The following is an 11,594-nucleotide window of genomic DNA, read 5'->3' on the forward strand; positions in this document are numbered from 1 at the left end:
CCCAGACCCAGAAAGATAAATATCATATGTACTCACTCATACGTGGTTTTTAGACATAAAGCAAAGAAAACCAGCCCACAAATCACAATCCCAGAGAACCTAGACAACAAAGAGGACCCTAAGAGAGACTTACATGGATCTAATCTACATGGGAAATAGAAAAAGACAAGATCTGAGTAAATTGGGAGCATGGGGATCATGGGAGAGGGCTGAAGGGGAGGGGAGAGGCAAGAAGGGGAACAGAGAACAATGTAGAGCTCAATAAAATCAATAAAAAAAATACTGCAATATATTTGCATCCTTTAATGCTCCAGAGCATAAACAAATGCAGCACACCTTCAACCTGTAAGTCCTCTTCACGGCTCAGGATTGCACCTCTTCTCATACCCTCTCTTCTCATCCTCTGCCTTTTCCCCTTTATGAACAGTGCTCCTTGTTGTTGGAGATGGGGCTCTCATGGAGCTTGGCGGGCATCTCTTGCTCCTCCTTCTTCCACCTCCCCAGGCTTGAGATTATAGGTAGGAGACCCTATGCTGATACAATGTTTCTTTAGCTTGGTTAGCATTCAAGGGCAGGCGAGGTGGTTTAGTAGGGAAAGGCGCTTGCTGCCGAGCCTGAGAGCTTGAAGCCAGGTGAGGGAGTGGAGACCTGCCTCCTGGAAGTTGTCCTTTGACCTCCACTTGAGTTCTGTGACATATAGCCACGCCCACAGGCACACAGACACTTACAGAAATAAGTAACTGCATGAAAAGAAACAAAGAAATAAAAATAATATCATTCAAGGCAATTTGTTAATTTAATAACTAACTGGCAAGATGTCTCTTTGTCTCCAGTATTCTTTTTCACTGAGGCTTTTGGGACAAATGACGAACCGAGGTGCCCATTTAATATATCAAAGCAAACCTGGCCACCAGGTTCTTCCAGCATCCTTCAATCCCTACCTGTTACAGGGTATAATTGGCACACCCCGACCCCTACCCATGACTTCTCCAGCCCAGGGCTGGACTACCCTTTCCCCAGCTGCCCTTCCCTACAGAATCCAGTGGTTTTGGTTAGCCAACTCTTTTTGTCTACCGTTTACTCTCCTGGCTGTCCACTCTGCCTCTTCTTACGTGATCTGGCTCAGGGTCATGTCCACTCTGGACTCTCCAGATGCCCCGCATCTGCCTATTCTCACCCTTTTATCCACAATAAACCTCCACCATACCTAGGTGCAATCATGTCCTTCCTTTTTATTTTTTTATTGCATTCAATATCCATTTTAACCAAAGGACAAGTATAAATCAAGAGAAATTTTACTTTTCCTAAGGCTAGCAAGAAAATATGAGTGCTACTTATCTCTGAAAACAAACAAAAAAATGTCTGGACATTGAATTGTAGGTGCTATATTCAGAAGCACTGCTGAGAGAATTCTGCTGCAAATTTTGTCTCTGATTTGTTTTTGGGATTCCACTCTTCAGTCTGCTGATCCCCACTCTTCAGCCTCCTGGACCCCACTCTTCAGCCTCCTGGACCCCACTCTCCAGCCTCTTATACCCCACTCTTCAATCTGCTTACCCCCACTGTTCAGCCTCCTGGACCCCACTCTTCAGCCTCCTGGACCCCACTTTTCAGTCCGCTGGGCTCTCTTCTCAGTTCCCTACATGTGACCTTCTGTATCTGGAGCTCCACCCTCAGACTCTGAGACTCCATCCTTTCTGGTTTCTCTGGGCACTGAAAGGCTTTAGACAAAGTAAGTTATCTTTGTGGAGCAAAGCGGAGTGCTCAGAAACAGACTGGAGTAAGAGAGGGTCTGGGCAACTGCTTGACTGGTGCTGTTTGGATTTCGTAGTAGTAGGGGACCTTTGTTCCTCCAGTGAAGTACTAGTCAAGATTGGGTGGACATCACAGTTTCTGCTCACAGTATATACAGAATCATAACCTTCGTCAGGGGCCCTTGACTCCCCCCCCCCACACAACTTCCCTATTCCTCTGCATCCTCCCAGTATTTTTTTAATATTTATTTATTAATTATGCATACAATATTCTGTGTGTATGCCTGCAGGCCAGAAGAAAGCACCAGACCCCATTATAGATGGTTGTGAGCCACCATGTGGTTGCTGGGAATTGAACTCAGGACCTTTGGAAGAGCAGGCAATGCTCTTAACCTCTGAGCCATCTCTCCAGCCCCCTCCCAGTCTTTTGAGGGCAGGTGGGCAACCACTTTTAATGCTGGTTTAGAGGCCTGATCTGTCTGATCTGCTATGAGGACTGTAGTTGACACCACCCTGGTGTCCAGCCTGTGTTCTGGCCTCTTCCTTCCCCCCACCTCCTGCTCTTCCTTTCCTAAGAGAGAGTCTCAGTGTTCTTTAACATCACTCAGCAATTAGCTGTTGCTTGCTGAGAAATTTCAGAACTTTCCCCATCTAAGATAACAACCATTTTTTTAAACATCTATCACTGCAGATGCCAAGTATCAATCTGTACACTATTGAGTTAACACACGGGGAATTCACATGGCAAGTTAAGAGGAAATTCAAGCACTTCCAAGAGTTTCATAGAGAGCTGCTCAAGTACAAAGCCTTCATCCGAATCCCCATTCCCACCAAAAGGTAAGTACGGCAGAATAACATGGCTACCCCACTGTGCATGCATGGGAATATGTTTCATTCTTTTCATGGGCTGCCTATCCATTTGGGGTAGACATTTTCAATAGCAGAGCTGTTTTAAAAGTAAGTCACCTCAGCTGCTTGGGAGAAGGGGACAAGAGGACCAGGAGTTCAAGGCTAGTCTTGGCTATATAGTGAGTTGGAGGCCAGCCTGGGCTACAAGAGACTTTTTAAAAAAGATTTATTTACTTATTATATATACTGTATTCTGCACTAGATCTCATTACAGATGGTTGTGAGCCACCATGTGGTTGCTGGAAATTGAACTCGGGACCTTCGGAAGAGCAGGCAGTGCTCCCAACCTCTGAGCCATCTCTCCAGCCTTACAAGAGACTTTTAAAACATTGACAGGAATAAAAATAATAAGTCATGACATGACAGATAATATGAGGTCGTCAAAGGATAGTTAAATAGCTGTTTGCATTGTGTGTGTCTGTCCTCTAGACATACTTTCAGAAGACAGAATGTCAAAGAAGAGCCCCGAGAGATGCCCAGTCTGCCCCGTTCATCAGAAAACGCAATCCAGGAAGAACAGTTCTTCGGCAGGAGGGTGAGTCTTTCTCTGTTGTACTTATTACTATGTGTGTGTGTGTGTGTGTGTGTGTGCAGTGATCCAACTGTTGTGTGTGTACAACTGTGGAGTCACTTTTCTCTTTCCATCTTTTCATGGCTTCCCAAGATCAACCCCAGGTCTTCAGGCTTGTGTGGGAAACCCTTTTTACCAGTTGAGCCCTCTCTCTGGTTCTGGTCTTGAAAATCCTTTCTCAGCGCTGAAAGGGTCTAGCACCTAAAGAGAGGGGTGTAGCTACCCCCACCCCTATTGATGGCTGCTTAGTCTTCTCTGGACCTTACCCATCGCCTGGTCTCCCAAGCCAAGGAGGGGACAGGGTGCCTGTTTGATGGATGACGGGACAGCAATCTCCCCAGTGGAACTTCCCTGGGTTTGAGGAGAGACAGACGCTCAGCACATTCCAGTAGGTTTTGAGGTCCACTCCTAAAAAGCAGATGCTTCCACCCATTTATTTGATTTCAATAGCTCGTTTTAAATACAAGTAAAACCATTTTCCCCCTTAGACTGGTGGTTATGGTCTGAAAACAGAGAGATGGAGCACCGAAGATACAGGTCAAGGGCACAGCTCTGCCCACCCTGCTCCGTGACTGCTGCTACCACGGCAAGAGATAGTTTGTATTAGCATATTAGTAATTCTGTTGTTTTCATCAGCTCAGTCTTAGAATCTGAAATGTGTGTGCTTCAGGGAAAAGAGAACACCAGCTAGTGTACATGAAACCCTGTTTAAAATAAAAATTTAAAAACTTACCTATTATGGGAAGTCCTATTCTGCTAAGTATGGAGGAGGAAAACCAGGCAGCTTGAGCCCAGTAGTTGATGTCCTTTAACCCAGCACCCGGGAGACAGAGGCAGGAGGATCTCCATGAGTTCAAGGCTAGCCTGGTCTACAAAGCGAGTTCCAGGAGAGCCAGGACTGTTATACAGAGAAACCCTGTCTTGAAAAACCAAAAACCAAACCAATTCAAAAACCCAAACCCAAACCACACAACTCAAGGCTTGTTCGCTTTAGGGTTAACACTGCCACCCTGACAGGGTCACTAGGAGATGAGCCTCTATACGTGGCCGGGCGGGTTCTCTAGATTAGGCTTACTGATGGGAAGAACCACCTTAACTGTGAGTGCCTGCAGGCTAGGGCTTAGCCATGAGTGCCCATGGGCTAGAGTTTAGCCATGAGTGTCCACGGGCTAGGACATAGCCATGAATGCCCACGGGCTAGGGTATAGCCATGAGTGCCCACGGGCTAGGGTATAGCCATGAGTGCCCACAGGCTAGGGTATAGCCATAAGTGCCCACGGGCTAGGGCGTAACCGTGAGTGCCCACAGGCTAGGGTATAACCATGATTGCCCATTGGCTTTTACCATTGAGTGCCCTAGGCTAGGGCACTGGACTGACTAGAAAGGACCTCCTGCGTTCCCCACTCTGGCTCTGCCCGAGTGTCGAGTGACCAGCCAGCCTTCCATTCTTGCGCAGACCCCTTCTGCTCTGCAGTGGACAGTGTCCTCTCCAAGGACAGAGTTAACCCTTTCTTGCCAGGTGTTTCGTCACAGCAAGGACAGAATAACACAGGCAAAGACCTAAGCATATTGAAAGTTAAGTATTAATAGCAAGAAGAGGCTGAAATAAAACCCCAAGAAAATGACAAGTGTTCTACCTTCCTGCCTTAGACAGAGTATAGTGACTGACAGATAGATGTTCGGTGAGACCTGATCCCATGGTTGTGATTGTTTAAATTTTGTACAGACATGATTATGTTTAACTGTATCCACAATATTTTTTATTGTAGAAGCAACTGGAAGATTACTTGACAAAAATACTGAAGATGCCCATGTACAGAAACTACCATGCCACGGTAAGTACCCTCAGTGGGCCTGAAGGAACCTATGAGACCCTGAGCTGTAGCTAACTTTAGATAATTTCATGAACTTGAGCGCTTTTTTCTCTTGAGCCGCACTAAATTAGTAGGGACAAAATTGCATTGGCAGGCCTTCTGGATCCAGCTTACAGTGATGATATTGCTGTCGCTAAACTATTCAGTAGAACTCGGTATGTCTGTGGCAATAGAGTCAAATGAAGTTGAAATGCCACCATGGTTTAGATACCTAGAAATCAGCCCTCTTCTCCGTGAAACCATGAAACATTTCAGCGCAAACTGTCAAGCAGGGTTGCACACTGCACACCCCCAGATTATATGGAACATAACTTCACTGCTCTCTGATTGGTGTTTTCCTGTGAAAGTGAGAAGCGTGGGAAAACTAGGGAAAGAAAGACCTCTTACAAAATGTAAGAAAAGAGTGGAGAACAGTTGGGCCTAGAAGATCCACAGGGGCGGAGCCAGGAAGGCCTGCCGCCAGCCAAGCAGGAGGAAGCCAGCTTTGCAGGGTCAGCAAACTGAGAGCTTTGATTCCGAGAGGCCCTCGATGGGGAGGGGAGTGTTTTTTTAAAAGATTAGCTTTCAGTTCTGCTGAGATCTGAACAAGGGCGAATGTCTGGATTGTGATATTCCTCTCTGGTAGCGCAGACAGTGAGGTTGACCACACGGAAGTGTTGCGTATTGCGTGTAGAAGGTATGAGCCTGCACAGATGCGACTTGGCCTCTGCCCTTGAGAATGGTGGGCCGTAAACATCAGGACTGAGGAGGGGAGAGGAAGGGAAAGTGCCTGGCTCTGCTGTTTCTTGTGCCAGAGCTTCCCCACTGCTGTCTGCGGGGGCCCAACATGTACCCAGCTGTGCTCCCTGTTTACACACATGGCCCGAGCCAGGTTCTCATGCTTCCGTGGTGGCCTGCAGTGCGGTGGTCACAAACCTGAGGAGCCTTTCCAGGCTTGGTAATCCTGGCATCTCAGCAAATCCACCAGTGTGGGTCTCACCTGCAGCTCTCTAGAGAAGAATGGCAAGGCGTCTTATTCCATCTAGGATATAGGAATTTGTAGTGTCAACAACTGCCACTATTTTAGCTAGGAAAGCAGTTCCCAGCTGTGCTCTATGCACTCAGGAGTACTGCCCCTTGACCGCACAGCTGTGCAGATGTGACCTGACATGCACATGCACTGCCCTCCCTTTCTCTTGCTCCTCTGCCCACGACCTGACTTGCACCGCTGCTTTTGGCCTAGAGTAGCGGTCGGTGAGCCCAGGCTTCTGCCCTCCCAGCCGCATCATTACATGTCAGAGTATTATACGAACTGAAGGATGTGTGGATCTTAAAAAGATGTTCGCTTTAATTACTTTTCCAGTCACAAAAAGATTTTTTCAAACTGAAGCCACATTGTATCTATAAACCCCAGCTTTGGAGGAGGAAACCTAGCTCCCGACCTAAGGAATGTAGCCTTCTCGCTTGTTCATGATGGTTGGCTGGTTGTTCCTCCCTAATGATTCAAGCAAGGGTACAATTGATACATCTTAATTCACTGACATTTCCCCTCATGGTAAATTTCGCCCAGCCTCAAGACCAGATACACAGACCGCATATCGTTTTGTAAAATTAGATTACTGTCTCTGTATTTCCTGTAACATCGTATGCCCGGCTCTGTCTCTCTCCAGCTGACTTCTTGACACATGATCTCTCACTGAACCTGGAACTCACCAAGGTTGGCTGATGGTGGAACTCCCTCCTCCAAGGCCTGGGATTGCAGACACTTGCTGCCATGCCCAGGGTTTTATATGGGTGCTGGGCTTCTGAACTCAGGTTCTCATGTTGACAAGATAAGCACTTTACCCACTGAGCTGTCTTCTCAGCCCTTAACTCAGACAAACCATGGACCACAAGTCAGGGGACCAGATAGCATGTGTTTTTAACTCTAGGACCGTGCAGATCTGTGTCTGAGAGCTGGGGATGTGACTCAGCTTAGAGAGCGTCCCCTACGTTCAAGGCCCAGAACTGCACAAACCAGTTATAGTGGTGCAATGCTGTATCCCCAGTGCTCAGTAGGGAGAAGGAAGCAGGGAATTGCAGATTCAAGGTCGTCCACAGCTGTGTAGTTTGAGGACACACTGGGCTAATTCCACAGATCGGACCCCTCTCCCCCCATCTCAAACAAACCTACAAAACAGCAAAATGAACACCTGTCTTTGGAACCTGTGTTTTTAAACAGAAGTTTGGCTGATTCACATCAGGAGGATTTGGGAGCTAAGTTAAGCTAAGCATAGCTAAGTTGCTATGGTGACAGATGTCAAAGGCCCAAGATGGAGTTGCTTTTGCAGTTTTGCTTTAGGAGGGTTTACCTAGGGGGAGCTGGGCTAGGCCTCGAAGCTTTTGAAGCTGGCCAGGAATAGTTCTTCCCTCTGTTTTTACACCTTCCTTGGTTGATTGTTGATTTTGCGTGTAGACAGATAACGGCCTTCCCTCCAGGGTTCCTGGAGACTTCTTTTGTCTTTATTTCCTTCTTTTAGCTCTGACAGAGTAGCCTAGCTTTCAATGTCAGTCTCCCCAGGGAGAGTGCCTCATTAGTTCTTACTAATTTGTAAAAATGGCCAAACGTGTCAACGCAAAAATGCAGCGCTCACCTCACAGGGAGTAACAGGTGATTTTGGAGCCAAACCTGAGTGGTCACACGTTGGGAACACAGACTCACGCTTCCCCAGATACCATGTTCCCCTGTGGAAGTGCTTATGTGAGACTTTAATAATTACAGAGCAAAGAACGTCCTCAGTCAAAGTTTATCCACCATGGGGACACAGGTACGCAGATGACTACAAAGCGGGCGGCTCAGACATAGCTTTAGGCAATATTTGATGACTTTCTTAGCCTTTGGACTTATGGGAGCTAGTGGCTGGTTAGGTTTGCCTTGTGAATCTTTGATAGTCTCAAGGAAGTTAGGTCAGACACCGGGGATGACAATGGCTGGTTTTCAAAGGGACACTGAATAGGCCAAGATGATTTGGCTGTGGTCTGCAATGTTCTGTCTCGCTGTAATTACTCATTTGGTCTTGTGGAGTCTTTAACTCAAGGACAGTGTTTCCCTCTTTTTATCATCTTTTTTGAGACTATCACAGTCTGTTTCCCTTCTATGTGCACACACACACACACACAGTGGCTATCTGACTGAGCTGTGCAACACCATGCAGAAAAAGGCAGGCAGGAATTCTTGTGGTCTGCAGTTGTTCTAGGATTGGGTGTCATACAGAATTCACAATCTGGGCATTTTAGGTGCTAATTGGAAAATGCTTTTCTCCCAGAGAATTAAAAGAAGCGGGATAAATAACAGTAAATGTGTTGTTCCCCTTAAGATTAAAATCTGGACATAGAACAAAATGTCCAGTTTCTGAGACAAGGCCACAAACTCCTGGGAGCCCATAGCAGTCTGGACTGTCATGAAGCCCGTATTAAGATGACTTCTCTCCAGATTAGCTTGAAAGCTTAGATAAAGCATTATAAACGCCTCTTGGATCAATAATTCTGAGTTCACTTCCTCCTCCCTTTATAGGGCAAATAAAATTAACTGGAGATAAGGAATAGGTAAGGAATAAAGAGGCACCGTTTCCATAGCAACAGAGAGAAGCTGTGCTGATTTGAAAGGCTGCATTCTCAAATTAAGTGATTTGTGTATTGTTTTTCCATGACCGAATCTTTGTGGCAGTGGCGGTGGGGCACATGGATGTGAGCCTTTGTCCACCCTCTTCCTTCTCTCTGTAGTTAGGATGTCTTCGTCTCCTACAGCTGTGTAAGCTGCTGAGGACAGGAGAGAGGCAGCAATCCTTGGAGTACCTGGGCCTGTCTCTCCCCATCCCCACCTGCATGAGGTCCTGCGGGAAGCTCCTGTCTTGGAGTACCTGGGCCTGTCTCTCCCCATCCCCACCTGCATGAGGTCCTGCCGGAAGCTCGTGTCCTCCTATGTCTTATGTTTACTGTTCCGACTTCTTCTCAATTCTGCCACTTGAGGCCTGAAGGGGAATTCTGGAGATTGCTTTCCCTTATAACACCAAGATGGCCAAAAAGGACATCGTGGGCATGACTGATAAATCATCTCCATAGCGGTTGCTACCCAGAGCATTTGCAGTTTGCTGGTTGGCATGGAAGCCTTGGCACTCCCTCATTTTGCTAGCTTTTAAGTAGCCAGTTGTTGGTAAGGCACGGTGGCATTTTGTGCCAGAGACCCCTTCCCACCCAGTGCCAGGAACATTTGTAATTGAATTTGTTGCAACTGCCTCTTCTTCCGAAATGAAACCAAGACAATATCGATTAGTTCTTTACTCAGTAAGCTCTGTGGGAGACCTCTCAGACAAACTGGTTTTTAGTTTTAGTTTGGGCAGCACCCGTCTCATTGGAAGCCGAGTTCTCACTACTGACGAACCACCGAAAAGACTACAGCATCATCTTCTTTGAAACTTTGTTCTTTGCTAATTGGTTTGGCCTCTCACGCACCTCGGCACATTCGCTTTCAGTGTGATTAGGTTTGTAGTAGATGAGGATGGTGGAGCAGCCTCTCTAGTGCACCGTTTGTAAGCTATCAAGACTCCCCTTTTATGGTATGTGTGTGTGTGTGTGTGCGTATGCACACATGTGTGTATGTACCGGGCATATATTTGTTCCACCACATTCCCATGAAGGTCAGAGGGCAGCTTCCAGGTATCTGTTCTTTCCTTCTATCATGAAACATGGAGTTTGAACTCAGGGCCTTAGGCCAGTGCAGCAGGCGCCTTTACCCACAGAGCCATGCTGCTAGCCCTGGTGTGGGCATTTTGAAACTGGATCTCACGATGTAGCCTTAGCTAGCCCATAATTTACTGTATAGACCAAGGTGACCTTAAAAATTTTAGTAATCCTTCTGTCTCAGTTTCCTGAAGAAAATCTAAATCTTAAATTAACATGCACGAGAGATGGCTCAGTGAGTAAAAGTTCTTGCTACCAAGCCTTATCTCCAGGACTCACAGGCTGTAGGAGAGAGTCCATTCCCGAAAGTTGAAATCTGACCAAAATACAGGAGCCATGGCAATCGAGTGTACACACACACACACAACCCAAATAAACAAAACTAGTTTTAAAAGAAATTATCTATGTATTAATGGACATGTGATACCCTTAGTTATTTTTTTAATTGTTTGAGACAGTGTCTCATGTAGCCCAGGCTAGTCTCCTGCTTGTTATGTAAGAGAGGCTGAACTTGACTGAGACCAGGGCCCAGAATTACAGGCACGCAGTACCACACCTGTGTTGTTGAATATTAGCTGAAGATGTGGTACACTTGTTCATGCTGTCGAACATTTGTTTAATGATGCAAAGGTGTGTTCCACTCTTTTATGTCGCATAACTCTGTGAAGCTGTGTTACTTTGCCTGTCTAAAACACCCAATTGGTCTAGTAAAGAGTTAACAGCTAATAGCTAGGAAGGAGAAAGGATAGGCGGGGCTGACATGCATAAATAAATAGGAGAAAAAACCAGAAGGAATGAGAAAAGGAGAGAAGACACCAGGGACCAGCTACCCAACTACATAGCCAGCCATGAAATAAGAGGTAAAGAAAGATATATAAAATAGAGAAAGATAAAATCCCAGAGTCAAAAGATAGTTGGGGTAATTTAAGAAAAGTTGGCTGGAAACAAGTCAGGCTAAGGCCAGGCATTCATGAGAAAGAATAAGCCTCCATTTGGTTTATTCGGGAGCTGGGTGGTGGGCCCCCCAACGAGTAAAGAACAAGAGCAAAGAGGAAAAAACAAAACAAAAACACAACTACACACCTCTTTACTGTTATTTATTTATTTTTTGTTGTTGGTTTTTGAGACAGGGGCTTAAGGTGAAGCCCAGGCTGACCTGTGGCTTACAGGGATCTTTCCCTTAAACTTCTGACTGTCGGGGTTACAGATGTGTGTGCCACATGCCTGGCTGTCAGGATTACAGATGTGTGTAACACACGCTGGGCTGTTGGGGTTACAGATGTGTGTACCACACGCTGGGCTGTCGGGTTACAGATGTGTGTAACCACAGGCTCGCTGTCGGGTTATAGATGTGTGTAACCACATGCTGGGCTGTCGGGTTACAGATGTGTGTACCTCACGCTGGGCTGTCAGGGTTACAGATGTGTGTACCACACACAGACTGTCGGGGTTACAGATGTGTGTACCATACACAGACTGTTGGGGTTACAGATGTGTGTACCACATGCTGGGCTGTCAAGGTTACAGATGTGTGTACCACATGCTGGGCTGTTGGGCTTACAGATGTGTGTACCACACGCTAGGCTGTTTGGTTACAGATGTGTGTTAACACACGCTGGGCTGTCGGGTTACAGATGTGTGTACCACACGCTGGGCTGTCGGGTTACAGATGTGTGTAACCACACGCTAGCTGTTGGGTTACAGATGTGTGTAACCACACGCTGGGCTGTCGGGTTACAGGTGTGTGTACCTCACGCTGAGCTGTCAAGGTTACAGATATGTGTACCA

The 11,594-nt window shown here is 46.5% G+C and overlaps 1 protein-coding gene across 2 annotated transcripts in view; it reads left to right on the plus strand.

Annotated features, from left to right (window-relative positions):
• The window catches only part of Pld1 (phospholipase D1), a 186,775-nt gene that overhangs the window by 40,674 nt on the left and 134,507 nt on the right, over positions 1 to 11,594 (plus strand). For both annotated transcript variants that reach the window (XM_005343906.2, XM_013347951.2), the window contains exons 4-6: positions 2,446 to 2,591; positions 3,093 to 3,198; positions 5,004 to 5,069. In XM_005343906.2, the coding sequence (XP_005343963.1) occupies positions 2,446 to 2,591; positions 3,093 to 3,198; positions 5,004 to 5,069 (318 nt within the window). The remainder of the gene's footprint in view (positions 1 to 2,445; positions 2,592 to 3,092; positions 3,199 to 5,003; positions 5,070 to 11,594) is intronic.

This window comes from Microtus ochrogaster, chromosome 1 (assembly GCF_000317375.1).
Source record: "Microtus ochrogaster isolate Prairie Vole_2 chromosome 1, MicOch1.0, whole genome shotgun sequence".
NCBI classification, from domain to species: Eukaryota; Metazoa; Chordata; class Mammalia; order Rodentia; family Cricetidae; genus Microtus; species Microtus ochrogaster.